Source organism: Aphanomyces invadans (genome assembly GCF_000520115.1).
Source record: "Aphanomyces invadans strain NJM9701 unplaced genomic scaffold supercont1.56, whole genome shotgun sequence".
Lineage (NCBI taxonomy): Eukaryota > Oomycota > Saprolegniomycetes > Saprolegniales > Verrucalvaceae > Aphanomyces > Aphanomyces invadans.
Window position 1 is genome coordinate 189646 of NW_008580201.1, and position 22866 is coordinate 212511.

General features: G+C 53.6%; 19 protein-coding genes across 27 annotated transcripts; 11 read left to right on the plus strand and 8 right to left on the minus strand.

Annotated features, from left to right (window-relative positions):
• Positions 1-282: 282 nt before the first annotated feature.
• On the minus strand, positions 283-958 carry H310_13799 (hypothetical protein). Its single transcript, XM_008881437.1, has one exon. The coding sequence runs from the start codon at positions 894-896 to the stop codon at positions 390-392; it is 507 nt and encodes a 168-aa protein (XP_008879659.1). The 5' UTR covers positions 897-958; the 3' UTR covers positions 283-389.
• A 42-nt stretch (positions 959-1000) lies between these two features.
• Positions 1001-1813, minus strand: H310_13800 (hypothetical protein). The gene is made up of 2 exons (XM_008881438.1): positions 1409-1813; positions 1001-1356 (listed from the first exon to the last, which is right to left on the minus strand). Exons 1-2 carry the CDS (start codon positions 1744-1746, stop codon positions 1056-1058), a joined length of 639 nt encoding a protein of 212 aa, XP_008879660.1. The 5' UTR covers positions 1747-1813; the 3' UTR covers positions 1001-1055.
• Positions 1814-1875: 62 nt separating this feature from the next.
• Positions 1876-3217, plus strand: H310_13801. 2 transcript variants are annotated; one of them, XM_008881439.1, is made up of 6 exons: positions 1876-2058; positions 2109-2405; positions 2453-2645; positions 2693-2756; positions 2804-2901; positions 2958-3217. In XM_008881439.1, exons 1-6 carry the CDS (start codon positions 1888-1890, stop codon positions 3131-3133), a joined length of 999 nt encoding a protein of 332 aa, XP_008879661.1. In that variant the 5' UTR covers positions 1876-1887; the 3' UTR covers positions 3134-3217. The 2 variants fall into 2 exon arrangements, with proteins under 2 accessions (XP_008879661.1, XP_008879662.1); XM_008881440.1 differs by having other exon boundaries at positions 2693-2901.
• Positions 3218-3361: 144 nt separating this feature from the next.
• On the plus strand, positions 3362-4520 carry H310_13802 (hypothetical protein; the record flags this gene model as incomplete). The annotated part of the gene is made up of 2 exons (XM_008881441.1): positions 3362-3418; positions 3469-4520. 2 exons carry the CDS (start codon positions 3362-3364, stop codon positions 4441-4443), a joined length of 1032 nt encoding a protein of 343 aa, XP_008879663.1. The 3' UTR covers positions 4444-4520.
• Positions 4521-4833: 313 nt separating this feature from the next.
• H310_13803 (hypothetical protein) lies at positions 4834-6979 on the plus strand. Its single transcript, XM_008881442.1, has 6 exons — positions 4834-5045; positions 5094-5258; positions 5302-5423; positions 5470-5714; positions 5759-6188; positions 6244-6979. Exons 1-6 carry the CDS (start codon positions 4859-4861, stop codon positions 6541-6543), a joined length of 1449 nt encoding a protein of 482 aa, XP_008879664.1. The 5' UTR covers positions 4834-4858; the 3' UTR covers positions 6544-6979.
• H310_13804 (hypothetical protein) lies at positions 6505-7007 on the minus strand. Its single transcript, XM_008881443.1, has 2 exons — positions 6966-7007; positions 6505-6894 (listed from the first exon to the last, which is right to left on the minus strand). Exons 1-2 carry the CDS (start codon positions 6966-6968, stop codon positions 6568-6570), a joined length of 330 nt encoding a protein of 109 aa, XP_008879665.1. The 5' UTR covers positions 6969-7007; the 3' UTR covers positions 6505-6567.
• Positions 7008-7123: 116 nt separating this feature from the next.
• On the minus strand, positions 7124-8478 carry H310_13805 (hypothetical protein). Of its 4 annotated transcripts, XM_008881447.1 has the most exons (4): positions 8043-8478; positions 7815-8000; positions 7568-7763; positions 7124-7510 (listed from the first exon to the last, which is right to left on the minus strand). In XM_008881447.1, exons 1-4 carry the CDS (start codon positions 8462-8464, stop codon positions 7337-7339), a joined length of 978 nt encoding a protein of 325 aa, XP_008879669.1. In that variant the 5' UTR covers positions 8465-8478; the 3' UTR covers positions 7124-7336. The 4 variants fall into 4 exon arrangements, with proteins under 4 accessions (XP_008879669.1, XP_008879667.1, XP_008879666.1 ...); XM_008881445.1 differs by having other exon boundaries at positions 7124-7763; XM_008881444.1 differs by having other exon boundaries at positions 7568-8000.
• A 150-nt stretch (positions 8479-8628) lies between these two features.
• H310_13806 lies at positions 8629-9413 on the plus strand. Of its 2 annotated transcripts, XM_008881448.1 has the most exons (3): positions 8629-8884; positions 8933-9109; positions 9154-9413. In XM_008881448.1, exons 1-3 carry the CDS (start codon positions 8663-8665, stop codon positions 9253-9255), a joined length of 501 nt encoding a protein of 166 aa, XP_008879670.1. In that variant the 5' UTR covers positions 8629-8662; the 3' UTR covers positions 9256-9413. The 2 variants fall into 2 exon arrangements, with proteins under 2 accessions (XP_008879670.1, XP_008879671.1); XM_008881449.1 differs by having other exon boundaries at positions 8933-9413.
• A 693-nt stretch (positions 9414-10106) lies between these two features.
• On the plus strand, positions 10107-10868 carry H310_13807 (hypothetical protein; the record flags this gene model as incomplete). Its single annotated transcript, XM_008881450.1, has 1 exon — positions 10107-10868. Exon 1 carries the CDS (start codon positions 10158-10160, stop codon positions 10866-10868), a length of 711 nt encoding a protein of 236 aa, XP_008879672.1. The 5' UTR covers positions 10107-10157.
• A 348-nt stretch (positions 10869-11216) lies between these two features.
• Positions 11217-12019, plus strand: H310_13808 (hypothetical protein). Its single transcript, XM_008881451.1, has one exon. It carries the CDS (start codon positions 11234-11236, stop codon positions 11945-11947), a length of 714 nt encoding a protein of 237 aa, XP_008879673.1. The 5' UTR covers positions 11217-11233; the 3' UTR covers positions 11948-12019.
• On the minus strand, positions 11217-12896 carry H310_13809 (hypothetical protein). The gene is made up of 3 exons (XM_008881452.1): positions 12380-12896; positions 12229-12330; positions 11217-12179 (listed from the first exon to the last, which is right to left on the minus strand). Exons 1-3 carry the CDS (start codon positions 12884-12886, stop codon positions 12042-12044), a joined length of 747 nt encoding a protein of 248 aa, XP_008879674.1. The 5' UTR covers positions 12887-12896; the 3' UTR covers positions 11217-12041.
• Positions 12897-12959: 63 nt separating this feature from the next.
• Positions 12960-13714, minus strand: H310_13810 (hypothetical protein). 3 transcript variants are annotated; one of them, XM_008881455.1, is made up of 4 exons: positions 13604-13714; positions 13455-13553; positions 13232-13404; positions 12960-13179 (listed from the first exon to the last, which is right to left on the minus strand). In XM_008881455.1, exons 1-4 carry the CDS (start codon positions 13694-13696, stop codon positions 13026-13028), a joined length of 519 nt encoding a protein of 172 aa, XP_008879677.1. In that variant the 5' UTR covers positions 13697-13714; the 3' UTR covers positions 12960-13025. The 3 variants fall into 3 exon arrangements, with proteins under 3 accessions (XP_008879677.1, XP_008879675.1, XP_008879676.1); XM_008881453.1 differs by having other exon boundaries at positions 12960-13140; positions 13184-13404; XM_008881454.1 differs by having other exon boundaries at positions 12960-13404.
• A 569-nt stretch (positions 13715-14283) lies between these two features.
• Positions 14284-14909, plus strand: H310_13811 (hypothetical protein). Its single transcript, XM_008881456.1, has one exon. It carries the CDS (start codon positions 14305-14307, stop codon positions 14605-14607), a length of 303 nt encoding a protein of 100 aa, XP_008879678.1. The 5' UTR covers positions 14284-14304; the 3' UTR covers positions 14608-14909.
• Positions 14910-14924: 15 nt separating this feature from the next.
• On the plus strand, positions 14925-15666 carry H310_13812 (hypothetical protein). The gene has a single exon (XM_008881457.1). It carries the CDS (start codon positions 14954-14956, stop codon positions 15491-15493), a length of 540 nt encoding a protein of 179 aa, XP_008879679.1. The 5' UTR covers positions 14925-14953; the 3' UTR covers positions 15494-15666.
• Positions 15667-15739: 73 nt separating this feature from the next.
• H310_13813 (hypothetical protein) lies at positions 15740-16312 on the plus strand. Its single transcript, XM_008881458.1, has one exon. The coding sequence runs from the start codon at positions 15752-15754 to the stop codon at positions 16280-16282; it is 531 nt and encodes a 176-aa protein (XP_008879680.1). The 5' UTR covers positions 15740-15751; the 3' UTR covers positions 16283-16312.
• A 171-nt stretch (positions 16313-16483) lies between these two features.
• H310_13814 (6,7-dimethyl-8-ribityllumazine synthase) lies at positions 16484-17185 on the minus strand. The gene has a single exon (XM_008881459.1). The coding sequence runs from the start codon at positions 17158-17160 to the stop codon at positions 16540-16542; it is 621 nt and encodes a 206-aa protein (XP_008879681.1). The 5' UTR covers positions 17161-17185; the 3' UTR covers positions 16484-16539.
• Positions 17186-17215: 30 nt separating this feature from the next.
• Positions 17216-18181, minus strand: H310_13815 (hypothetical protein). The gene is made up of 6 exons (XM_008881460.1): positions 18138-18181; positions 17943-18072; positions 17830-17900; positions 17733-17783; positions 17441-17677; positions 17216-17390 (listed from the first exon to the last, which is right to left on the minus strand). The coding sequence occupies exons 1-6, from the start codon at positions 18150-18152 to the stop codon at positions 17289-17291; spliced, it is 606 nt and encodes a 201-aa protein (XP_008879682.1). The 5' UTR covers positions 18153-18181; the 3' UTR covers positions 17216-17288.
• Positions 18182-18352: 171 nt separating this feature from the next.
• On the plus strand, positions 18353-21144 carry H310_13816. 2 transcript variants are annotated; one of them, XM_008881461.1, is made up of 4 exons: positions 18353-18772; positions 18826-19124; positions 19167-19285; positions 19338-21144. In XM_008881461.1, exons 1-4 carry the CDS (start codon positions 18366-18368, stop codon positions 21069-21071), a joined length of 2559 nt encoding a protein of 852 aa, XP_008879683.1. In that variant the 5' UTR covers positions 18353-18365; the 3' UTR covers positions 21072-21144. The 2 variants fall into 2 exon arrangements, with proteins under 2 accessions (XP_008879683.1, XP_008879684.1); XM_008881462.1 differs by having other exon boundaries at positions 18353-19124.
• An 810-nt stretch (positions 21145-21954) lies between these two features.
• On the plus strand, positions 21955-22865 carry H310_13817 (ATP-dependent Clp protease proteolytic subunit). Its single transcript, XM_008881463.1, has 4 exons — positions 21955-22194; positions 22248-22389; positions 22441-22662; positions 22707-22865. Exons 1-4 carry the CDS (start codon positions 21977-21979, stop codon positions 22794-22796), a joined length of 672 nt encoding a protein of 223 aa, XP_008879685.1. The 5' UTR covers positions 21955-21976; the 3' UTR covers positions 22797-22865.
• The last annotated feature ends 1 nt before the right edge of the window (position 22866 follows it).

Consider the following 22866-nt stretch of genomic DNA (forward strand, 5'->3'; position numbering starts at 1 on the left):
TCACCATGGAGTTTGTGGACCCGTCCGTCATCGACGCGACTGCTCCTTCCATTCGTGTTTTAAGAACTACTACACCCGCAAGACCACGTACCCTTTCAACCTCATATCAAACGGAGGTCTTGAAGAGTTCAAAATTTGTGCAAAATATATGGGGGGTTGTTTAGGCACACTAGTTTCTGTTGTGTTTGTACTTACAACTATTCTTTGGGAAAAGTAACATTTCCACGTTCAGAACGAATAACTTTCAAAATTTGAGCCCATGGAATCGCCTTTTTCCAAATTTGTGATTTGAACTGCTTTTGTGTGAATTGGATTTTTTAGATGTGAGAAAACGCTGACACAACCGAGGTCATGCAATTGGGCGTTAAATGCAATACAATTGGCGACTCTCACGTCGCGTCGGCTGCGTGCTGGTATTCTGTGCGGGGTGTCTCAATGGTGGCTGAATCCGGCGATTGCGATCCTTCAGCCGATCGACCAAAGCACAAAACGAGCAGCATGAGGACCTGCACAGCCACACCAATGTACAAGACCGTGATACATGCTTGGAATGCGCTGCAGTTGACGGCGATGTTGCACAGGCGACCCCACATACTTCCCGACAGCACAACCGCCGCCACGATCAGAGCGATCAAAATCACAAAGTCGAACGTCACTTGATTCCCATGCGCCAGGATCTGCACATTCGAGCCTCTCTTCACGGCCGAGTACGTCCAGATGAAGCCGTAGATGATGAGGGTGTAGCTAAGCACGAGCGCATAGTCCCCGGAACTGAGACCCGTCAAAGCAGTGGCCGTGACGAAGGCGATGAACATCACCAAGGTCAAGAGGCCGCGGAGGCCAATGTGCAGCGCACGGTGGTTGTTGACGACGTAGCGCTCGATGATTCCTGTCATGGTGGCAAATCGGACAATGGTGGAAGGATGCTGCCGACGGCAACGGATTTTCCCAAGGTGCGCAACATGACCGTTGGAAAGTGGCCAATCATGGATGCCTTCATGCAAATCAAGCCATTTGATTGGACAATTCCTTGTCAACGATATTCTGCGCGACATCTACTGCGTTGTCGCTGCGTGGAAGCGATGCTCCTTGGGCACCGGACCAACGGGCGTCTCCGGGACCGGCGCCGCCATCTCGATCGCTGTAGGCAATTCAAACAGCGCGAGCCCCGCAGAGATCCCGAATAACAAGGAAACGAACATCGTCAACGCAATGGATGCAACAAATCGACGGCATCGCACGTAGATGCTTTCGTGGCAATGGTACAAGTCGTCGCTGTCCATGAGCACAATAGCCACCAAAAGCAAAAGGATCGACAGCGCAATGTCGACAGTCATTTCGAATCTTCTGGTAGGGCTACACAAGGCGAAAGTTAACGTGTGAGGTGGTTCATGGCAGGCAGGCAGACCTCAGACGAGACAGGGACGGGCGTGATAGCAACACACACAAGATCCCGCTGTACATGGCAGCCGAGGTCGTCATGAGAACAGCTGCATTGACGGAGTAGGACGTTTCAAGGATAAGCGAGGGTTGGCCTGGCACCTTGACAGGGTGGAAGATGCCACAGAGGGACACCATTGCCACCACCGCCACAGCGCATTGGAGCAAACGTAGAAAGCACACACACGACGGGTTCATGGCAAATGATGCACTGGGCAAACTGTCACGAGTAGCTGAGGTGTTCGAGTTGTGAATTGCCCGTTGCGCGGAGCTTTGCCGCTGGCTTGCTGTGCTCATTACGAGCATCTCAGTCCTAGCCAAATGGACTAGATGTGCCCGGACAAGCTGGCGCGACGTGCCGCGACCTGTCGGGTGCCCGAGATGCGGCCCATCATCAACAACCAGTTGAAACACATCCGGATACACTATCCGGTACGTGAACCATCAATGATGTTTTCGACGGCAGCAGCCTCGTGGGCGTTGGTGTGTATAGCGACGTCCGCAGTCGCGTTGCATGTGTACCAGCTGAAGAAACAGGTTGAAGCATGCCAAGTCTCGTTGGAGAAGAAGGAAGCAGCGCGTTTGGAAGAGCGAGTGGGGCGAACGGCAGCTGAAAAGGTAGGTGAATGTTTGGTGGTGATGACCCTCTGCAAGCGCGGCGTGTGTAGGAGCTGCGGGCAGTGCTGGAAGCCAAGCTTGACGTGTCGGCGGGATATTACGTTCAGCCAATTGCAACAGTTCAGTCGTGCTTTGTCCAGTGCTTGGGTACACCTCGCCAGGGTCTATTGGCTCCATCGACTCGCGGCCGCATTCAGTTCCACCGCAACATCTCCCCGGATGCAATGGATGGTCTGAGCGAGTTCAGCCACATTTGGATCACATTTGTGTTTCATGCCAACACCAATGGGAAAAATGCCCGAGCGCATGATGGGCTGCTTTCGTCAAGAACCAGTCACACGTTCCGGGTACGTGCGCGAACCTGGCGATCGTTCCTAATGCACCCGGAGCGAAGGCCAAAATCTCTCCGCCGATGCTAAAGCAACGCATTGGCGTGTTCGCCACCCGCACACCGCATCGACCGAATCCGATTGGCATCACGTTGGCTAAGATCGAGAAGGTTGACTTGGCTACACGATCCATTTTGGTGTCTGCGCTCGATTTGGTGGACGGCACACCCGTATTGGATCTGAAGCCTTATGTACCAAGTACGCTCGCTTGATATGAAAAGTTCACTGGTGTGACTGTGCGCCAGTGTACGACAGCTTGCCCGGCAGCACAGTTCCCGACTGGATTCAAGCCTCGGTGCAAAGCCAGAGGTGGATATCGAACAATGCTGTGGAGGCTTGATCTGTCGCTGCTCTAGTGCAGTTCGGTTTGATTCAGACAAGGAAGACGCCATGCGACAGTGTTGTGCAGGCCACTCCGTCTTCTACGCGGGTGAACCCGACGTGATGCTGGAGGGTACGCGGCTCAGTGAACGTCCTGACCCAACGTCACGATCGAGTTTACATGCGTAGCCATTGCGCAAGTGCTGGCAGTTGATGTGCGCAGCCAAGTTCAAACGGCGAAGATGCATACCAAAGTGAACAAACTCTTGTTCGACACCGTTCAAGTCGAGTACACCGTTGAAACGGGCAACGGCATCGTTGTGCACGACATCCAGCCTGCCTCAGCCAAGAGCGCCATGTCGTGAGCGGCATTCTTTGTCAACAATTATGAGCTGTGACGTTCTGTGACGATTGGCGGCATCGTTCGCGACGTTCTGCTTGCACTCCCCTCGATAGATTACTTGTGAGTGTGGCGGTTTCAGGAATACCTCCGGATAACTTTAGATGCGCACTTGAGAGAGTCGTTTCGTCAACATCGAAGCCGCGTCGAATGACTTGGTTAAGTCCGCTTATCCGGATACTGTGATTGCGGAATGCCGCAGCACAGCTCCATTTTCAGCCACAGCAGCATCTTGCCCATCATGTTCCAAGTACGCCCTCCATCGTAATGTAGATGGGACTGACCTGGACATCTGTGTAGACGACGTTGCGTTCCTTCTCCCGTGCGTCCTCCCGCTTCGCCTCCACCCTTGTTGTAGCCGAACACAACGGTGAAACCCTCACTGGTGGCACCTTGAGCGCGATCACGGCTGCATCCAAGATCGGTGGCGACATTACCGTGTTGGTCTCTGGCTCCAACACGGCCAGCATCGCCAAGGAAGCTGCCGCTGTGCAAGGTGTGAAGGCGGTGCTCCATGCTGATGCTGCTCAATTCGATCATGCCATCGCGGAGGAATTGTCATCTTTGGTTGTTACCATCCAAAAGGGTTCAAACTTTTCCCACATCGTTGCGCCTTCGAGCAACATCTCCAAGAACTTCCTTCCCCGTGTTGGCGCTGCTTTGGACGTCGCCCCCTTCACTGACGTGTTATCGGTTGTCGATGAAAACACCTTTCAGCGCCCTCTCTACGCTGGGAACGCCATTGCCACCGTCACCTCGTCCGATTCAGTCAAGTTGCTCACGGTGCGTCCCACGGGTTTTGAAAAGGCCGCCACCACCGGCGGGACCGGTGCCGTAAGTGCCGCCCCAGCTGCACCTGCCGCGAACTTGACTCGTTTCGTCTCTGAAGAAACGTCATCGTCGGAACGACCAGACTTGACGGCTGCTCGCGTGGTCGTGTCTGGCGGCCGCGGCTTGAAGAGTGGTGAAAACTTCGCCCTGTTGAATACATTGGCGGACAAGTTGAAGGGTGCGGTCGGTGCGTCGCGTGCCGCCGTGGATGCTGGCTTTGTGCCGAACGAGTTGCAGATTGGACAAACCGGCAAGGTCGTTGCCCCTGAGCTGTACATCGCTGTGGGTATTTCCGGCGCCATCCAGCACTTGGCTGGCATGAAGGACAGTAAGACAATCGTCGCCATCAACAAGGACGCGGAGGCGCCCATCTTCCAGGTCGCCGATTACGGCCTCGTGGAAGATTTGTTCAAGGCCGTGCCCGAGTTGACCGAGAAGATTTAAAGTGTACGGATAATCCGGATAAGCCCAGGAACCGTGTCGTTTCATCGTTTCCGGCGATCGCAGTCTATTGAAAGAGTCGGCGTGGCGAAGCAACGAGTGTGAGGACATCGAGCAATGCGAACGAGGTATGAGGCGAACGTGGAGAGGGGCGTCATGACGCTGTCGAATGATTCATGCGACCATCATGCACTCGACAATTGCTTCGAGCACAAAGGTAGAACGTGGAGACATGTCGGCGCGATGGATTTTGGAACTTTGAACGATGGGAACGCTTTTTGGCGAAGCGATGATCGTACATGGTGGAAGAACAACAGGAGGATGGTGCTCCAGCGGGACAATACGCATCGGTTACGTAGCGTTACGAGTTTCCAGGAGAAACACCGCCCCAGACAACCGTTTCAGGTTCAGCCCGACGATGGGGAACGAGACAGAGGAGTCGCGCGTGGAGAAGGAGTTCTACGTTGTATTTGTTCTGGAGCCCGATGGATTCCGGCATCGCGTTACCGCCACGGCCAACTCAACCTTGAAGCAGCTCAAAGAACAGGTTATCTTGGATCTCAAGCTCACGCACAACACGTTGCTAATCCCCGAGCTTGACGAAGGTGCACAAGCCAACGCTTGGCACGTTGTGTAATTTTAATGTGGCGTAGCATGTGCGGCGAATGGATCTCATCCAGCCGACTTCACGCTCTCGAATGCTGGCTTGATTCTCAACACCGACCAGGAAATGATCCTCCACGCGTCGGTGGTTGCCAAGAAGATTGGCTCCAGTGAATACGTCATGCCCTCCGAAATCGAAGTCACCGTCGCGTCTGGTAAGCACGACCCATTGCAAGCAGCTCCTAACAACGGCACAAGACAATGGCGCACCACTCACGACCTTTACTGTGCACATCCTCAAGTTTACAGGCCACAAACCCTACTTGGGTGGCTATCGACACAAAATCACGGATCAAGTCTTTCACCACGCGTCAGCCCAGGTTTATCCGTTTTCATCGCAACGTCCATCTTATTTCCACGTGACAGACTGTCGTAACCAAACAAAAGGTCCGTCGGGGGCCTGCCAGGTTCCACCGAGAGACGCAGACACACAAAACTGTGACGAAAACAGCTCAAACCGTGCGCGAACACGGCACCCAAATGACTCGATGCGACTTGCTTGTCGACACGAAAGGAGACCGAGAAGTCGTCGCAAAAACATATTTCAATTCCGCCCAACTCGAATGTTTGCGCATGGATTCGTGCTTGTTATTGCAATGCCATTGGCGAGCGTACGACCTTTTTCACAAGACATCGTTCACGTTGTGCGCAATAGATATCGCGCCCGGTGCTTTGTGCATGCAATTCGACAGAAAAAGCTCGAAGTGTATTCAAATGACGAAAGATTTGCGGTGGAAACCAAGGCGATGCTAGCGGCCAAACAGCGCAAGGAAATCGACCGACGAATGCATCCCAACTCGCAGCATGATTTCGAAGTGCTGTACAACGAACTGGACCAGTGGCGCCTGTACGAAACGAAGAAGGTCCAGGAAGAAGGCGGGTTGACGGACAAGGAGCGAACGGCCGCGATGGCGGCGATTCTTGCCAAAGAGACCAAGCTTCTGCAGACGATTGATCGCTTGAAGAGCACGGCAACAACGAAGAATCGCAACGCTCGCATTGAAGCTATGTTAGACGTGTTGTCGCGGCCCAAGCAATGGCAGATGAGCGATGGCATTATCAAGCCTGTGGACACGCCGTTCACGGTATAAACGGCCACGTACACCTGCAATGATGGATATCACAACATAATGTGTGTAGGTGCGTGCGAAAGAGCTGACCGAGTTGTACCATGGCCTCAAGCTGCCACTTCGGAACGTCGAGGAGCGTCTTGAAGTGCTGTTGCACGTAAAGTGGACCGTGAAGGAGTTTGAGTGTGCCTTGACGAAGGAACTGATGGAGCTGATCGATCGCGAAGCCGACATGTTGAACCGCGGACGACCGGCACAATCGGTGGAAGGTTTGCGCAAGCGCATCTCGAACCTGTTTTTGCAGTTCATCGAGAACCCAACGTTCAACCCAGAGGCCGCGAGTTTGCGCCACATCATCGGGAATTCATAACTAATCGCAACGTTTTGTGTACAATTACGCCAAATCTGTGACTTCGTGGTCCGTGCCAGCGTTCGGGTTTTGGATCACAATCAAGGCGTACTCCTTGTCTGGTGCGATCATGATCTCGTGCTTCTTGGACCGAATGCGGAGGAACGTCATGTCGTTGCTCGGATCAAGGGTTCGAATCGTGCTCTTCGCCTTGGCCGCGAGTTGGGATAGGAGTGCCGCATGGTCGATTGCGAACTCTTCGTCGTTCGTGCTCGAGTAGATCGGGACACCGTCGTTGTTGACGATGAGCACCGCTTGAACGCCCTTGTGGCTCTTGATACGCTTGATAGTTTCCTCAGCTTCGTACCCAGACTATATGCATATGCACACGTGCACCGCATGAGACACACGTCGCCATCACCTCGATCCTTTCCTCGACGTACCATGACGGTCGGCCGGTTTGGAATTGCTCTGACGGGGTCGAAGGATAGCGTTATCCGGACATTTTGCGCTTTGCGGATCCCTCAAATCTTGGAAAGTTGTGGGGGTGCATAACCGGTTGATTATCCGGAACTCCTCCAATCATCAGTTTCGAAAACGTGTTGTGCCGACCATGCAGATGAAGGAATGAAGCACACGAACGTGACGACCACGATGGGCTATCCAGGAAAAGTGTGCCAGAGCTAACGACATCATCGATTGAATTGGGCTGGCTTGGCCCTCATGTTGATTCGATTACGTGCTCGCGCCAGCCTGCCCTGATTGCACCCTCGCAATGGCGTCGTCATCACCAATGGCTCACACAGGGCGTGCATTACAACTCGTCACGAGCCTCTTTCTTCCTTGCAATGCGCTGTTCCAGTTTTTCAATGTTGTGGGCGCCTTGGCTAACCAAAGGATGGTGCTCCCCGTGCAACGCGACAGCAATTGCCTGCGCTTCCTTGAGCAATTTCAGAGCTACATCTTCACGGCCGAGATATGTGTTGACCTTCCAAGTTTCCTCAGGTGTATTCCGAAGGCACACCCCGACTCAATGGCCACGTACCCCTGCCATCAGGTTCAAGCTAAACGCGTATGGCATTGACTTCGCTCCGTCACGTCGCTTGAAGATGCCGCTTGCGACCGTCGCGTACGTCAACGCGTCGTCCAACTTGTTCGCCTTCATTAATCCACTTGCAAGACCCTGGTACACCTCGCCAACTCCTGCTTCATGGGCAGCAGCCGCGCGCTCCCTGGGGATGCTACATGGACAAATTGGTGGAGCTGAAGGACATGTTCGAAGGGATCCGTACTTTTCGCCGAGCCCCAGTTCAGCCAACAAGTTCTTGTACACTTTGATGGCCTTCTTGAACTTGCCGAGCTTTTCATACGACTCCCCAATACGTCGGGCGGCCTCCACGACAGTCTCATGGGTTTTGCCGAGACCTTTCTCCGCGTGCGACTTGAGCTGCTTGTAGCTGTCGATCGCTTCCTCGTGCCTGCAACGAATCAGGACGGGACGTAGTCAAGGATGCATTTACTGTTCCAAGGCCAAGTACACTTCACCCAAGTTGCGCAATGCCAACGAGTAGGCGGGATGCGACGGGCCGAAGATCTTCTTGGAAAGGTCCACGGCTTGCATCAGCACCTTCTTTGCAGGGACATACTGTTTGTCTGCATACAACACGTTTCCCAGCTCACTCAATGTTTGAGCAAGGAGTGACGCATCCCCTGCACGTTTCTTGGCATCGGTGCGGGTCTCATGGAGATCTTGAAGGGCCCGAATGGCGCGGTCGAGTTTGTCCGCGGATTCGCGGTACGAGCCACTGTCTTTAAGCTTCAACGCGTCGTTGCGAAGAAAACGAATGTCGGCAAGCGCGGGGTCGTCGTCCTTTGGTGGAGGGCCTCCCAGCACCAACATGATGCATGCGGCCAGCACCAACGCCGGCACAGTCCACCTCATTGTGCTGTTCGACGATGACAAATCCGGATGACAGAAGTTTGTTATTCGGAAGAGAACCTTTCGAGCCACGGATTGGCTAAAATTCATGACAAGCAGACTGCAATAAAACGTTTACGTTATAATTTTCCATTGGCTCAAATTTGGTGACTTTGTCAGGCACCTCTGTGATCTTTTCGGCATCTCCAAGTTTGAAGAGCCATGACACCACCGACAGCCGACACGCAGCACCCTCTGCGAGTTCTGGAGCACAAGGTACCGTTCCGCAACTTAGTTGTGGGGCTCTTTCTGTTGTACGCCGTCTCTTTCGCCATTACGTGGTCCCGAGTGTGGTGGAACACTGCCGTGGGCATAGCTGTCGCAGCTTTTGGACTTCTCTGGTTGGCATACCCCACGGTCAAGGGCGGCATCTTCCTCGAGCTGGTGAGCATCATCTACTTGAAATCCATCGTCACGGGGAGTTGCTTGTAGTACTACTATTGTTCGTTTGGCACTATTCTCCTCCACGTTTTCACAGCGGGTTTCCTCGGCTACGACCTGGTAGTGTCCGACCTCCACGCTGCGCTGGGGCGATCGGAGGACCCCCGATCGCTGTGGGGAGTCAGCACAGCGCTCATTCTTGTCGTGTCTGCCCAGGCCGTCCATTCGGTACCGTCCGCGTTTGGCATCCCTGGCACTTTTTGAGTCCGTAGGGAATGGCTGTGAACGCATGCTACAGCCTCCGCATGGAGTTGCTGCGCAATGAACTCGTGTCTACTGTATATCCTGCCTACACTGAGCTCACTGCAGTTTAAGACCGCTAGCAAATTGTGGTGCATCGAATTGATTTAACATACTGCATTTCTGCTTAAGAAATCGTGTTGCCGTAGTCTCTGTCGATCGAACCTGCCACATCGACTACGGGGGCCACTACGTCGCTCTCCAAGACATCGTCATCGTCGTCATCGTCATCATCGTCATCATCATCGTCATCATCGTCGTCATCGTCATCGTCATCATCATCGTCATCATCGTCGTCATCGTCATCGTCGTCATCGTCATCGTCGTCATCATCGTCGTCATCGTCATCATCGTCATCATCATCGTTCTTGGAAGCTACGGATTCGACAGACTCGATGGATGCAATAGCTTCACCTTCAGCAGCGGCCAGGCGGCGCTCGCCATAGTCATCGTAGTCATCTTCCTCAACCATGGGGTCGTACTCGTCTTCGGCGACATCGTCATCATCGTCATCGTCATCGTCGTCATCGTCATCATCGTCATCGTCATCATCGTCATCGTCATCGTCGTCATCATCATCGTCGTCGTCATCGTCGGTATTTTTGCTGGCAGTCGCTTCGGACGCTTCCGCCTTCAAGACGCGGGCAAAACCGACCTCGGTCGCGGCCGAATCGAGAGCCACCATGTGAGGGCTAGCGTCATTCATGGCGACATCAGCGGAGCAGATGGCCAAGGCGACGGCGAGGATGGCGGCGAACACTTTCATCTTGGTCGAGAATGCGGAAATGGGCATACCGACGACTGGAAACCACCTCGATCGTCGAATTGACAGTCGTCCGATTGTAAATTTGGTGGATTGTAAATATCCGGATTCGTCCAATTTGGCCAAATATTTGTATTGTCGAATATTTGTAAAAAACGTGAAGTTTGGTCGAAATCGTTGAAATTTCAATTGCCCTTCTGCACGTGGCCGTCCATGAATCCTGCCGCGTCCACAATTGACAACCGGCGGCAAATCGACGAGTGGCGCTGGATCGGCTCAGAGATTGGCATTTTCAAATTACCGACGCTGACCAAGATGAAAGTGTTCGCCGCCATCCTCGCCGTCGCCTTGGCCGTCTGCTCCGCTGATGTCGCCATGAATGACGCTAGCCCTCACATGGTGGCTCTCGATTCGGCCGCGACCGAGGTCGGTTTTGCCCGCGCCTTGAAGGCGGAAGCGTCCGAAGCGACTGCCAGCAAAAAAACCGACGATGACGACGACGATGATGATGACGACGATGACGATGACGATGATGACGATGACGATGATGACGATGACGACGATGACGATGACGATGATGACGATGTCGCCGAAGACGAGTACGACCCCATGGTTGAGGAAGATGACTACGATGACTATGGCGAGCGCCGCCTGGCCGCTGCTGAAGGTGAAGCTATTGCATCCATCGAGTCTGTCGAATCCGTAGCTTCCAAGAACGATGATGATGACGATGATGACGACGATGACGACGACGATGACGATGACGATGATGATGACGATGACGATGACGACGACGACGTCGCTGAAGATGAAGTGGGTGCCGTCAAGACATCCAAGGAAACCTTTCGATTGAACTCTGCGTCCGACACAGAGGCATTGACAAAGCACCACGGATATGAAATCCAATCCGACGGCGACTTCTAAGCGCAAGGACCTTTCTTATTCTCGTGTCGTTCTTGACTTGGGTACCTTTTCGCCGCTTCGATCGGCCAACTTCGCAATGCTCATCCCAGTGCGTCCCGCGAAAATGGCCTAGAGCGAGAGAGCGATGGTTTCGTCGGCCGCCGTGGCCATGTTGGGTACCAGTGAACCAGAGAACTGGGCGCCGTCATGTGCAGCAACCCAGGCAGCGTCTTCCACGGCGGCATTTACCACTGCATGCTTCCGTAAAAATATCAAGAAGGGATTGGGCAAACGCTTTCGGAGTCTTATTTCTAGTATTACTAGGGATGGTTGTTAGTATAGACCAAACTCGACCTGTGAAAGTAAATACTTGCGTCCGTTGCGAGATGGCGTCGTTGCCAAATCGCGCGAATCGAGGGTCGCGTATCAACAAGTTGATCGGTGAAGCAGCCGAGGCAGACGAAGCGTTCTGGAGCCATGAAGTGTGGAATGACGATGAGGACGAGGACTACGTGAGCGAAGCCGAGGAGGAAGATATCGTGGATTCGGACTTCGACGAGGAGGAAGCACCCGACGAGGATATCCACGACGGAGACGTGGAGCGGAATCGAAGGGCGAAAACCCGAGCACCGAAGATATTGCATCAACGTCCACTTCGTTCGACTCCTCGTACACCTACATACTCTTGTCCACCAGCCGCATCGACTCCAACTGCCCCTGCGGGTCCAATCGAACCCATGGCTGTTCGATCGTCGACCGTCCAGAAGCGGTTCTTGTCGCAGGAGCTCCAGCAAAAGTACACAGAGGAAGCACGCAATATGCATGATAAAGTTGCCAAGGTCGTTGTGCGAATGACGCAGGAACAACTGCTGAAGGAAGCCGTGTTGACGGAGGTGCAGAACACTGCGTCGCTGAATCGACTAGAGCGACTGGAAGAAGAGAAGCGCCTCGTGGACGAGATCATGCCCAAAGCAAAGCACACGGGGCCCATGGTGCGCTACCACAGCGCGCTTGGCAAGCCGAAGCTGATCACGTTCCTCCATGTGGACGACTTTCCCGCAGTGTTCAAACGTCCCAAGCACGACACTGTGTCCCGGTGATCATCTATTTCGTTAATGCGATGATTTAGTTCCGAAACGATTTTCAAAAGTGCCCAGATTATTCTTTTCTTGCTTCAAAAACTCTCCACGGCGCTTAATGCGCCTTCTTAGCCTTGACCTTGGCCATCGCGGCTTCTGTCGCGCTCCAGTAGAGACCAATCTGGGCCAACAAGGTCCCGTTGAGAAGCATCGAGATCGCAAACCCAAACAGAACGACTTGATCCCCCGTTTCCTGCAGATAACATGCACATCAGCGATTACAAAGGTGAATTTGATGGTACCTGGAGAGTCGTGAACAACCGGGCGGCCGACCCACCAAAGTTCAAGAACAGCGTCAGGAACGCCAGTTGCCCCGTGTGCCCTTGCTGGAAGTTGGACATAATCTACCGATGCATCCAACTCGTTGAGGCAAAATGACTACGGTGCACATACTTGAGGAATGCGCGCCATGACGGACAACGGAATACTTGCGGACGGAAGCAACCAGTTGAACTCGGATGGAAGGTAAAACATCCCAGCGCCCAACGCCACAAATGTGACGACCCCCAGGAATTGTGTCGACTTGGCCGCACCAGAATAGTGCCACAACAGGAGGACGAGGATCGCATTCTGGATCAAAATGACGGCCGATTCACCCCACGAGCTGATGGGATACCCCTTGAGGACGTTGTATACAACAGACGCTTGGAACGTGATGACTTCGAGGTAGAACGACGACGGGTTGAGCCCGGCAACGTTGCCTGCTGCTACAATCTTGAGGATTTGGGGCAGCTTCAAGATGAAGCTGCCAAGGATGATGAGGTACCCAAGAAGCTTGGACACAACAGCCTTCCCGCACTCGATTTGGAGGAAGTCGAAGCGCGTAAAGTATGCGTCAAAGCACTGCGGTGTGAACACGCCGTACAGGAGCTCGCCCTTCGCCACGCGTCCAGGAGCCATGAAAATGGAGATTTGTGCAGTCAACTCAACCTCGTCAAAGCACGTTGATTGGATAAAATGAAACATGCAAGCCTTCAAATTCATCCAATAAAAAAATTTATTCGAAAATCGTGCAATTTGATTGGATTGTCTAGAAGCATCACATTGCGAGCAGCTTCCGAAAATCCGAGAGATTCAATTGTCCATCTTTGTCAGCGTCGGCGGTCGCGACTAGGACGCGGAGGTCGTCTTCACTCAACTTTCCATACCCGAGACTATCAAACAGTCGGGACAGAACCTCCAAGCTCACAAACCTACGCATGGACGAGCCTTGATGCGCATCTTGACAGGGGCAGACCGACGTACCCCGTGCCGTCTGGGTCATACGCACGGAACGCTTCCGCAACGGGATCGTAGTCCGCGATGTCGTTTTCGAGCAATAGGTCGCACAAGGTTTGCTCCGTCAGCTCGGATTCATTGTTGAGCAAGACGCGGTAATCCCGTGTCGACATGTCTTTGTAGAAAATCCCAAGCCTTGACTGCAAGCGGCCCTGCCGTCAGTGTTTTCATGCACACACCAAGCTGGTACCTTGAGGTTTTCCATGGTGACGACTCCCTTGCGCTCCACGTCAAAGAAGTCAAACGCGGCTCGTATTTGCTCTTTGGTCACGAGCACACCTCCTTTGGCCTACAAGACCGTGTGATGACGCCAGGATGAAAAGGGGACACGGTGTGTACATTGCGCAGAACTTGATCTGAAATGGATGAGTCGATTGCAAACGGCGAGCTGTCGTCGTGAGTCGTCGTGGTGGCATTCTCTGGGCTGGCCATCCTGCTGGTGTGGCCAAAGTGACCTTTCAGATTTCAACCAAGCCCATGGAGCCAATCAGAATCCATCATGACGATCTTGACAAGCCAATCAAGAGGCGCAACGGGCAAAAGCAGCGCGCACCATGTAAAAGCAGATCGGGTTCCGCTGACCGGCCTTTGCAGTACAGCCATCGACAGACCCATGCTGTCATGCTCGTCGGAGATTCTGCTTCTTCGCCATCACATACACGAGTTTCCCAGGAACAAGATCGAATGACCCGGTCGTGGTATTCCAATCCGACGGCTGTCAAAAGTTCCATCGGCATGTCCCAAAGCCCTACCGACTTTGCACTGCCCATGGACACCGCATAGCGAACATTCACCAGGCAGTCAGTCCATGAACACGTATAACAAACCTTGCGAGTGTAGATGTGACGATTCGACGACGGTGCATTCATGTCGTCCTGAGTAGGACTTGGCTAGAGGATGCACACCACCACCAGATGGAGTGTTCTGTATTCCCCTTCTGGGGCCGGTTTTTATGGGGTAGAGAGAAGTGGGCAACAACGGGCCGCATGGTTGTCGTCGTTGCATTGTACCATCTTTCAATTTGCTCCACCTACACCACGATGGCCCACGTCTCGAGCTTTGATGGCGCACCCACGAACGCAAGTCCATGGGCTAAAGAAGTCATTCCCGTGCTCGGCAAAACCACAACAACGACTTGCATGTGTCAGTCCTGCCAACTCCCCATTGACCAAGGTCACATCCGTGTCGGTCTCATCTTCCATCACATGAACGGGTACATTGGGCTCGATTGGCACCACTTGACCTGCTGTGAGACCCCGGACCGCCTTCCCTTCGTCGAAGGCTACGACTTGCTGAGCCCCCAAGACAAAGCCATGATTCATGCGTTGGCAACCTCCCGATGACCATACAGGACAGCTATTTATCAACAGAACTTACAAACGATCCATCCATGCTGGTTGATCATGTCAAACCGTACTACAAATCGGCCTGGGCCGATGCCCCTGACGAGAAGCAATTCGCCCTGGACCTACAGATGTCCCCACAATGCATACCTCCATGGAAAACATTCGAAACCTTATTGCCCTCGTGAAGCCCCTCGACGACCTTCCGGTGTTCAGGCGTTGCGAGCACATCGACGGTCTGGCCGGTCGTCAACGAGTCCTCATCTATCCAATGCACTTAATAAATGATTTTGAAACGCTCATTCAGAATCCAACGGTTTCGCCTCGCACTCTTCCAAGGCCGCGAATGGGGACGACACTGTCGCGCAAGGTTGGTCGGTTCTGGACACGGAACGACCGCCGCGTGCTTCTCGTGGGTCTCGACTCGGCAGGGAAGACTACCATCTTGTACCATCTCCGACTTCACAAAGCAATTCCCACGTTGCCAACTCTGGGGTTCAACACAGAGGCATTGAGCTTCCACGGACTCACTTTGAATCTGTGGGATGTGGGGGGCCAAGACACATTACGACCATATTGGCGTCACCATTTCACAGGTACTCAAGGCATCGTGTTTGTCATCGACAGCTCCGACCACGAACGAATCGACTTGGCCAAGGCAGAGCTGCATGGTGTCTTGCACGACGAACAACTACGCGATGCATGTCTACTCGTCCTGCTAAACAAACAAGATCTCGCAAAGAATGACGTTGACATCGCCAAGGAGCTCGCGCTCGACGAAGTGTGCCAGATGCGAAAGTACTTAATCCAGCCAACCGTTGCCACGACCGGGAAAGGATTGGAAGAAGGCTTTTCGTGGCTGTGTGAGCACATGACTCCGCTATAACCACGCCACCCAACGATACCTCAAAGCCACGTACGACGCAGCGTAGAATAGGATTAACGATGTACACAGCGAGACGAAGGACGCTGCGCATCGTTCCTGTGATGAGCAATGGATCTTTCATTGCTGATGCTGCTGAGGTGCATGAACGTCCTGATTTTCAACAACTTTTCCCAAATATTTGATGAAATATTCATAGAATATTCGTATTTTCTGAGGATGTTGAGGTTGCCGCCAGTTTTCCGAATTGGTCGACCGCTAATGCCGCAGCCCACGACGCAACCACAGCTTCCGAGACATAAGAACGGAAACCGAAAGAAGCAAAGTCATGCGCAACGCGTGGGTCGAGAGCTAGCACGTGTTCTAGGAGAGCGCAAGATCCATCTGGTCGTGCGCGTGGTCGCGCTGATCGGCGAGCGTTTGGCGCGGAGTGTACTGGCGGAAACGCTGTCCATGCAGAAGCAAGGGTTGACTCTTAAGACCGTGACAGGACGACCTCGCACTCTTGGCGGAGCTTTTTTTACTCTCCTTAAGGAACGCGTGACCAAGGAAACGTACAAGGAGATCTACGCATTGGAAGACCAGAAGAAGAAAGAAATGAAGAAGTGTAAGGTGCGCGCGGCACGAATCAAGACAGAGAACGCTCTAATGGGAGGCTTTTCCACTCAGCTGCATTTGGATGATGATGAATCCAAGGAAGATGAAGAGGACGGCGAAGTTAACGACGCTCCTGGCGAGGACCCGCGTTTCATCGAGCGCGACTGGAGTGATCACGAGATGATGGACGAGTAGACGTTTTATTCAATAAAACGCGTATTTTATTAAACCAGGGGTATTGCCGCAAAGGAAGCATCTTTCAACGCAGCTAGTGCGGGCATCAATCGACGTACAATCAATGATGCTTTCACGTGACTAGCATCAATTTCCATGGCTTGTGGCTATCCATGTGTATTCACCACTAGCTTGGGTGTTTTCGTGCGTCAAAGGCCAACGTGACTTTAACTCGTTTTACGTGTTATTGGTGTTTAGGTAAAACCACCCCGCCTTCTCTACTTGTGCTTGCGGCACACAAGAAGGTGCACACCATATCCCAAGACGGCCAAAGCCGTCGTCCACATGAACGGACACGACGGAAGGACATGGTACGGGCATTTGGCCGTGCTCTTCTTCGCTGTCCGCGCGCGCATTTGTGCCATTTCGATGGCTGTTTGGGCCCACTCGATCCCGTGGTTGTGACCATCCTTGTCCAGACCAGCTCGCGCGCGAGCTTGCTCTTCGTTCAACACGGCCAGCACGCCAAACATAACAGGCACCCCCGTGTCCAAGTTGAGCTTCATGATGCCTTGAGTCACAGCTTCGCATATGTACTCAAAGTGCATAGTCTCGCCCTTGATCAAGCACCCAATGCAGATGACGGCGTCAACGTTCTCCGACAGGATCATGCGGCTCGCAGTGTAAGGCAGTTCATACGAACCAGGAGCAGTGTAGACGACGATGTCGTCGGTGGCAACACCAGCAGCCGTGAGTGTACGAATGGCACCGTCACGCAGGGCTTCAATGATCTCCTTGTTCCACTCGGTGGTGCAAATGCCGATGCGAAAGCCGCGTCCATCGAGAACGCGGGAGCTGAGCGCTTCCAGCGCCACTTTCTTCACTCCGTCGGCGTGCATGGTTCGATCGTGGGGTTTCGAAAATACCAACAACGAATGACCTCTCAAATCTGAATTCGACACGGGAAATACTTCAATAATGAATTACCCTCGAAATGTTATACCACTGCACCTTAGCATTCGATGCTTTACTGTTGACGACATTGCGAATCGCCTGCCCGCTTGCTCTCACTGAGTCGCTCATCCAGCAAATTTTTCTCGGCCTCCACGACTTCATCGGGTTTTTCGTACTAAGGAACATAACGAGGAGTCAAGGGCGACGTAATAGGCATCTCCTCACCTGGACGACAAGGGTGTTGTTGCTGTGGGTGTGAGAGAGGGAGCTCTGTTGGAGGGGAAGGCTGGCGCGGACCATCGCAGGGACACGAAATCGCTTAAAGTACTTCTTGTTCGTGGTTCGAATGATGATTTCTTGCGTGGCTTGGTCGATTGTGATCACGTAAGTGTCCTTGGGATATGGCAAATTCCGCACTCGCCATTCCCACGTTGCGGTGGATTCTCGGCACAAAAAGATCGGCTACGTTTTATACATCATCGCGATGCGCAAGACACGATTGAGAAATCTCACGCACATTGGTACCGCTGGGAACAATGCCAATGTCTTTCTCGACAACGGTGTCCAGCTACAACAGAATGCTCGGCGAGGCGCAAAACTTCCACAGCACAAACCGTGGGTTCGCCCACTTCAAACTCCCATTTCCCATCCCCTCCCAGTGCTGTAGGCGCCTTCCATCGCCGAACTACAGCCATTTCAATACTTTCATCATGACATGGCGTGATACCTAAGAGCTGAGGTCGGCCGTCGGCTGTGTATTCTTCAACCATCTCGACACCGTCGGAAAAGGTCGTGTGAATGCGAGACCTTCCTCCAGCGATTGCGCAGTTGGACGTTCCGCCGGGGTGCACGGAGAACTACCGCAGTACTATTAGGACATCGTTCATCGACCTCGTCGAGAGGGACGTCATGAACTCAGTACCATGGCCTTGCTCATCGCTCACGACTCTTGTTTTGACCCTTGCGATCTTTCGAAGTGACGGTTCACTTGGAATTCCAACGAGAGTAAGATATCAATTTTCAAATATACATACGAATCTATATTTATTCAATCTAATATTGAAGTTCAAACTCATAAACATCCCAAACGCTGGGTGAAATAGACCTCTATAATCTAATAAATGTCGCCAATAATGACGCCGCACTTGCGATGGTGGCGGGTGCTGTGGTGGTGTCGTTCGTGCTCCATGCCGCCGCTGTGCTCCTCTTCACGAATGGGTTCTTCCTCACACGCTATGAAGCTAAAGAAGTGAGCACGTGCACCGAGGAGGCGGCCGTTGCGTCTTCCATGCACCATCACCTCCGCCGACAGAACGGTTCAACGTCAGGATGCTGGAGCAATGTGAAGTTTCCTCGAGTCGTGTATATTGTAATCGACGCCTTGCGCTACGACTTTATGCACGAAGCTTCCCAAATCGAGCAACGGCAGAAAGCGAAAGACGGCGGACAGTACTTTCTCAATCACTTGCCGCACGTCCATGCGGTTCTTCGCGACAGACCAGCGCACAGTCTCTTGCTCCGCTTCGTGGCCGATGCCCCCACCATGACGATGCAACGGTGGGGTTTCTAAGCTCTCTTCTAGAAGATCACAATTCCACCTTGTGTGACAGACTCAAAGGCCTGACCACGGGCACTCTACCGACCTTTCTCGACATTAAAGATAACATGCACAGCGAAGAGATCGTTGAGGATTCATGGATCAAGCAGCTTACGGCGCTCAACAAGAGCATCGTGTTTATGGGCGACGACACGTGGGGCAAGCTGTACCCGACGTCGTTCCTTCGAAACTACTCCTACGATTCGTTCAATGTGAAAGACCTCGACACCGTCGACAACGGCGTGCTGGAGCATTTCTTCCCCGAACTGGTCAACCAAACCGACTGGGACGTCCTCATCGCGCACTTTCTTGGTCCGTACATCGATGGCATTGTCGTTGATGATGTTGTCCTAGGGGTCGATCATGTCGGTCACACGTTTGGGCCGAACCACCCGAAGATGCAGTCCAAACTGCATCAAATGAACGAATTCCTCGTCGAGTTGACCAACACGTTGCCTTCGGATGTCTTGGCGGTGCAGACATCGACCCTCTACAATCCTGTACTGATGGAATCCTTCTTGATAGGTTGTGCTGGGGGACCATGGCATGAGCAGCGACGGCAACCACGGCGGCGCCACCGACGACGAGACCGGCGCCGCCTTGTTTCTGTTCTCCAAGGCACGGCCGCTGCATGCGCTGGACCAAGACCGGTCCATGTACGACGTTCTCTTTGACTCGCCCAACGAAGTGGCCCAAGTGGACCTCGTGCCTACACTTTCTCTTCTCATGGGGCTCCCCATTCCATTCGGCAACCTCGGCGCTGTCATCCCGAACCTCTTCTTCGAGTCCACCGGTCCAGGAGCGTTCAATGTCACTGATGCGCTAACCCACCTCAACGATGCCCTTTGGGTGAACGCCCATCAGCTGCGACACCAGTTCCTGACCACACAAACCATTCGCATGGATTTGCCTGCCATGATACAACTTGAAAAAGTGTTTGCAGCGGCCCAAGCCAGCGCCATGGACGCCCATGCCACGCACAGGCTGCTTCAGACCTATCTCCGTGATGCTCTGTCCCTCTCACGGGCGCTATACACCCAATTCGATCTCGTGAGCATGATCCACGGCATCGCTCTCCAACTTGCAGCCTTTGTGGCGCTTCACTTTGGCTCGTTCTGTCTCCGTCGTCTTCCGATGGCGCTAGGCGTCGGGTGCTTTGTCGGGTTTACCTGGCCATTCATCGCTTCCCACGTTTCGGCGCTGCTTCCTGGTGCGCCGCTTCCTCGCTACCTTGCGACTGCCGGCCTCTCCACCGCCTTACTAGCGTTTCGCTATCGTCCTTTCGTAAGTGCTTCAACTCACTTGTCACGACGAAGCGTTGGCCTCGCGATGCTGGTCGTCCTACACTGCGCCAGCCTCTTCTCCAACTCGTACCTGGTCGTGCAAGACCGTGTCCTGCTCTTCCTCAGCGCCACGACCGTTGCTCTCCTCGGCATGGACATCCTCGTCCAACGCAAGTGGTCCCACCTGCCGCCGTTCATGCTCCTCTGTGTCGTCCACCGCCTCTTCGCCGCGTGGCCGCATCCGAACATTGTGTTCACGACGGTGACCGTCCAAATGACGTGGATACCCATGGCGGCCCTGGGCGTTTGGATCTGTTTCGTCCATCCACTCAGCTTGATCAGCTATGTCTGCGTATGGCTCTACTGGTTCGACGTTTTTCCGCTCTTCCTTCCCTGGGTTGTCTACGGCTGGACCATCCTCCATTTGAGGCAGCCATCGTCGCCGCTGCTTGTGCTCGTGCTCCTCCACGGCCCATCGTCGCCCGGGACATTTGCCCTCTTCATTGCCATGGCGACCCTCTTCCATTCCCTCGACAAGTCTCCGTCGGTGCCGACGACCGTCGGGTACTGCTTCCTCGTCCACACATTGTACTTTCAATCGGGCCACGGGAATTCTTTCGCGAGCCTTCAAAACGCCGCCGCTTTTGTCGGTATGGCCAAATTTCAATGGCACATTGCTGGTGTGCTGCTGGCCGTCAACACGTTCGGGGCATTTTGGCTTGGCCTTGCCCTCGTCCCCACGCCTGCCACTCAAACGACGACGGTTGTGACAGGGTACTTCACGCTCTCCGCCATATGCACCACGATCTTTGTGGCGATCTGCCGCCGCCATTTGATGGTCTGGGCAATCTTTGCGCCAAAGTTTGTGTTTGACGCAGCTATCTCGGTCGCGGTGCACGGCCTCGTCCTGGCCCAGGCGTTGCTTGGTCATGTTGAAAAGTCGGACGGCGACTGTAAGATGGCGCATCTTTCTTAGTCGTACAAACTTTCGTCGTACTGAATGTGGTCGTCTATGTTTTTGGCCGCCCCATTGAGCGACTTCCACGTGACCAGGTCTTTCTTCTCGAGCACGAACGCAATCGCGTCCTTCTTCGCCTTGTACTTCACATCCGAGATCTCAGCGAAGAGCGTTGGCACGACAAGACTCCGCACGTCGTTGTCGTCGAACGTGATGTCCAAACTCAGCGACGTCGGTGTCCATTCCATGTGGATCTTGTCGTTGGAGAGCGACCCGGCGTCGGGGTGATCCACATAGATCGTCACCTGCGCACAGACCGCATGAGGCGAAAGGTAGGTAAGTCAGTGTACCGTCTTCTTAGCGTCGGACCAGCCGTACGTGGAAATGACCTGGCGAACTCGAGTGGATTCCGCCGAGACTTCGCGAACCTTGTGCGCGTAGTAGTAGCTGTTGGTTCCGTTTCGAAGGATGTTCTCTTCAAGGGCCGACTTGGCTTTCTTCTCCGTTTCGTCGGCGGCTTTCTTGGCCGATTTCTTGGGTTTCTTTTTGGTGTACGTCTGTTCGATGACAGATTCAGGCGTCTCGTTGTCTCCAGCTGCGCGGGACCGGCCGAAGCATGAGATGAGGATGCTTAGCAGCACCGCAGCAATCGCAATGGCCACGCCGTAGAACTGCATGAGGGGGATGGGCAGCTTGAGACTGCCCCATGGACTCACGACCTCGACAAAGTCGCTATCAGCGCTCGGGACGTACAAGTACGGGAAGAAGAGCTCCGGCGACGGAGGGGGCGCCATTGTGACAGTGCTTGCCACGTTTCACCTGGGCATTCGGATAACATATCCGGAACATTGTCCGGTTGCCTGTATCCGGATGGCAACAACGTCGTTTCAGGTTTTCAACAGAACAAACGAGATCCCAGCAAGATGCATGCCCACGCGCGGCAACTGTTGCGGCGCAGCTTCCACGGCTACAACAGCTCGACCTTCGCGGGCGTCGTGCCCATGGTACTCGAGCAGAATGCGCGGGGAGAGCGCATTTATGACATTTACTCGCGCCTCCTCAAGGAACGGATCGTGTTCCTGAATGGACCTGTAAACGACCACATGGCATCGTTGACGACGGCGCAGTTGCTCTTCCTCGAGTGCGTGATTTCTGCACGGGCGGGTGATTCCTCTTCTTATCTTACCACTGCAGGAGCGAACATCCTGAGAAGGATATCTACTTGTACATCAATAGCCCAGGAGGTTCAGTCACGGCTGGCCTCGCCATCTATGACACCATGCAGTACATTCAACCGCGCGTGCAAACATTGTGTATCGGTCAAGCAGCGTCGATGGTATGTGCTTTTTGTTCTCCTTTCCCGATAAGTTTGCTGAACATGGAGAAGGGTGCCCTGTTACTTGCCGGTGGCGCGCCTGGGTGTCGCGCGGCACTTCCAAACTCGCGCATTATGGTGCATCAACCTTCCGGCGGCGCTCAAGGCATGGCAAGCGACATTGCGATTCAAGCAGAAGAGATTTTGCAGCTCCGACATCGATTGAATCGACTCTTCGCCAAGCACACAAACAAAGATTTGTCGGTGATCGAAAACGCCATGGATCGCGACAAGGTATGCACCGTATGCACACTCTGACCCTGACGCGGTGGATGTAGTTCATGGACGCGGAAGGTGCAATCGCATTTGGTCTCATCGACGCTATCTTAGCGCGCCGGCCCAAGGAACTTGAAGTGAAAGTTCCATGAGCGAGCGCCACGGGATCCATCAGCCGTTGCTGCATACTGTGAAAATTAATACCAATAGAGGAACAAAACC

Bases quoted from the DNA above. Each gene is read 5' to 3' on its own strand.
- H310_13816 (XM_008881461.1), top strand. From the start codon at position 18,366: ATGGTGGCGGGTGCTGTGGTGGTGTCGTTCGTGCTCCATGCCGCCGCT. The intron at 19,125-19,166 runs GTCCGTACATCG...ATGTTGTCCTAG, and splicing joins CCTCATCGCGCACTTTCTTG to GGGTCGATCATGTCGGTCAC. The intron at 19,286-19,337 runs GTGCAGACATCG...CCTTCTTGATAG, and splicing joins TGCCTTCGGATGTCTTGGCG to GTTGTGCTGGGGGACCATGG.
- H310_13812 (XM_008881457.1), top strand. From the start codon at position 14,954: ATGGGGACGACACTGTCGCGCAAGGTTGGTCGGTTCTGGACACGGAAC.
- H310_13809 (XM_008881452.1), bottom strand. From the start codon at position 12,886: ATGGCTCCTGGACGCGTGGCGAAGGGCGAGCTCCTGTACGGCGTGTTC. The intron at 12,331-12,379 runs GTATGTGCACCG...ATGCATCGGTAG, and splicing joins TCATGGCGCGCATTCCTCAA to ATTATGTCCAACTTCCAGCA. The intron at 12,180-12,228 runs GTACCATCAAAT...TGTTATCTGCAG, and splicing joins GGTTGTTCACGACTCTCCAG to GAAACGGGGGATCAAGTCGT.
- H310_13805 (XM_008881444.1), bottom strand. From the start codon at position 8,464: ATGAGGTGGACTGTGCCGGCGTTGGTGCTGGCCGCATGCATCATGTTG. The intron at 8,001-8,042 runs GTAAATGCATCC...GATTCGTTGCAG, and splicing joins GTGTACTTGGCCTTGGAACA to GCACGAGGAAGCGATCGACA. The intron at 7,511-7,567 runs GTACGTGGCCAT...GAAACTTGGAAG, and splicing joins GCTTGAACCTGATGGCAGGG to GTCAACACATATCTCGGCCG.
- H310_13806 (XM_008881448.1), top strand. From the start codon at position 8,663: ATGACACCACCGACAGCCGACACGCAGCACCCTCTGCGAGTTCTGGAG. The intron at 8,885-8,932 runs GTGAGCATCATC...AGTTGCTTGTAG, and splicing joins GCGGCATCTTCCTCGAGCTG to TACTACTATTGTTCGTTTGG. The intron at 9,110-9,153 runs GTACCGTCCGCG...TTGAGTCCGTAG, and splicing joins CTGCCCAGGCCGTCCATTCG to GGAATGGCTGTGAACGCATG.
- H310_13803 (XM_008881442.1), top strand. From the start codon at position 4,859: ATGGGGAACGAGACAGAGGAGTCGCGCGTGGAGAAGGAGTTCTACGTT. The intron at 5,259-5,301 runs GTAAGCACGACC...CAACGGCACAAG, and splicing joins CGAAGTCACCGTCGCGTCTG to ACAATGGCGCACCACTCACG. The intron at 6,189-6,243 runs GTATAAACGGCC...TAATGTGTGTAG, and splicing joins CTGTGGACACGCCGTTCACG to GTGCGTGCGAAAGAGCTGAC.
- H310_13808 (XM_008881451.1), top strand. From the start codon at position 11,234: ATGGCGTCGTTGCCAAATCGCGCGAATCGAGGGTCGCGTATCAACAAG.
- H310_13815 (XM_008881460.1), bottom strand. The intron at 17,784-17,829 runs GTTTGTGCTGTG...ATTCTGTTGTAG, and splicing joins TTGAAGTGGGCGAACCCACG to CTGGACACCGTTGTCGAGAA. The intron at 17,391-17,440 runs GTGAGGAGATGC...TATGTTCCTTAG, and splicing joins ACAACACCCTTGTCGTCCAG to TACGAAAAACCCGATGAAGT.
- H310_13814 (XM_008881459.1), bottom strand. From the start codon at position 17,160: ATGCACGCCGACGGAGTGAAGAAAGTGGCGCTGGAAGCGCTCAGCTCC.
- H310_13801 (XM_008881439.1), top strand. From the start codon at position 1,888: ATGATGTTTTCGACGGCAGCAGCCTCGTGGGCGTTGGTGTGTATAGCG. The intron at 2,059-2,108 runs GTAGGTGAATGT...CGGCGTGTGTAG, and splicing joins GGCGAACGGCAGCTGAAAAG to GAGCTGCGGGCAGTGCTGGA. The intron at 2,902-2,957 runs GTACGCGGCTCA...TTACATGCGTAG, and splicing joins ACCCGACGTGATGCTGGAGG to CCATTGCGCAAGTGCTGGCA.
- H310_13811 (XM_008881456.1), top strand. From the start codon at position 14,305: ATGGCCCACGTCTCGAGCTTTGATGGCGCACCCACGAACGCAAGTCCA.
- H310_13810 (XM_008881453.1), bottom strand. From the start codon at position 13,696: ATGGCCAGCCCAGAGAATGCCACCACGACGACTCACGACGACAGCTCG. The intron at 13,554-13,603 runs GTACACACCGTG...ACGGTCTTGTAG, and splicing joins CAGATCAAGTTCTGCGCAAT to GCCAAAGGAGGTGTGCTCGT. The intron at 13,141-13,183 runs GTAGGTTTGTGA...ACTGTTTGATAG, and splicing joins GCATCAAGGCTCGTCCATGC to TCTCGGGTATGGAAAGTTGA.
- H310_13800 (XM_008881438.1), bottom strand. From the start codon at position 1,746: ATGCTCGTAATGAGCACAGCAAGCCAGCGGCAAAGCTCCGCGCAACGG. The intron at 1,357-1,408 runs GTCTGCCTGCCT...CGCCTTGTGTAG, and splicing joins CCGTCCCTGTCTCGTCTGAG to CCCTACCAGAAGATTCGAAA.
- H310_13817 (XM_008881463.1), top strand. From the start codon at position 21,977: ATGCATGCCCACGCGCGGCAACTGTTGCGGCGCAGCTTCCACGGCTAC. The intron at 22,390-22,440 runs GTATGTGCTTTT...AACATGGAGAAG, and splicing joins TCGGTCAAGCAGCGTCGATG to GGTGCCCTGTTACTTGCCGG. The intron at 22,663-22,706 runs GTATGCACCGTA...CGGTGGATGTAG, and splicing joins ACGCCATGGATCGCGACAAG to TTCATGGACGCGGAAGGTGC.
- H310_13799 (XM_008881437.1), bottom strand. From the start codon at position 896: ATGACAGGAATCATCGAGCGCTACGTCGTCAACAACCACCGTGCGCTG.
- H310_13813 (XM_008881458.1), top strand. From the start codon at position 15,752: ATGCCGCAGCCCACGACGCAACCACAGCTTCCGAGACATAAGAACGGA.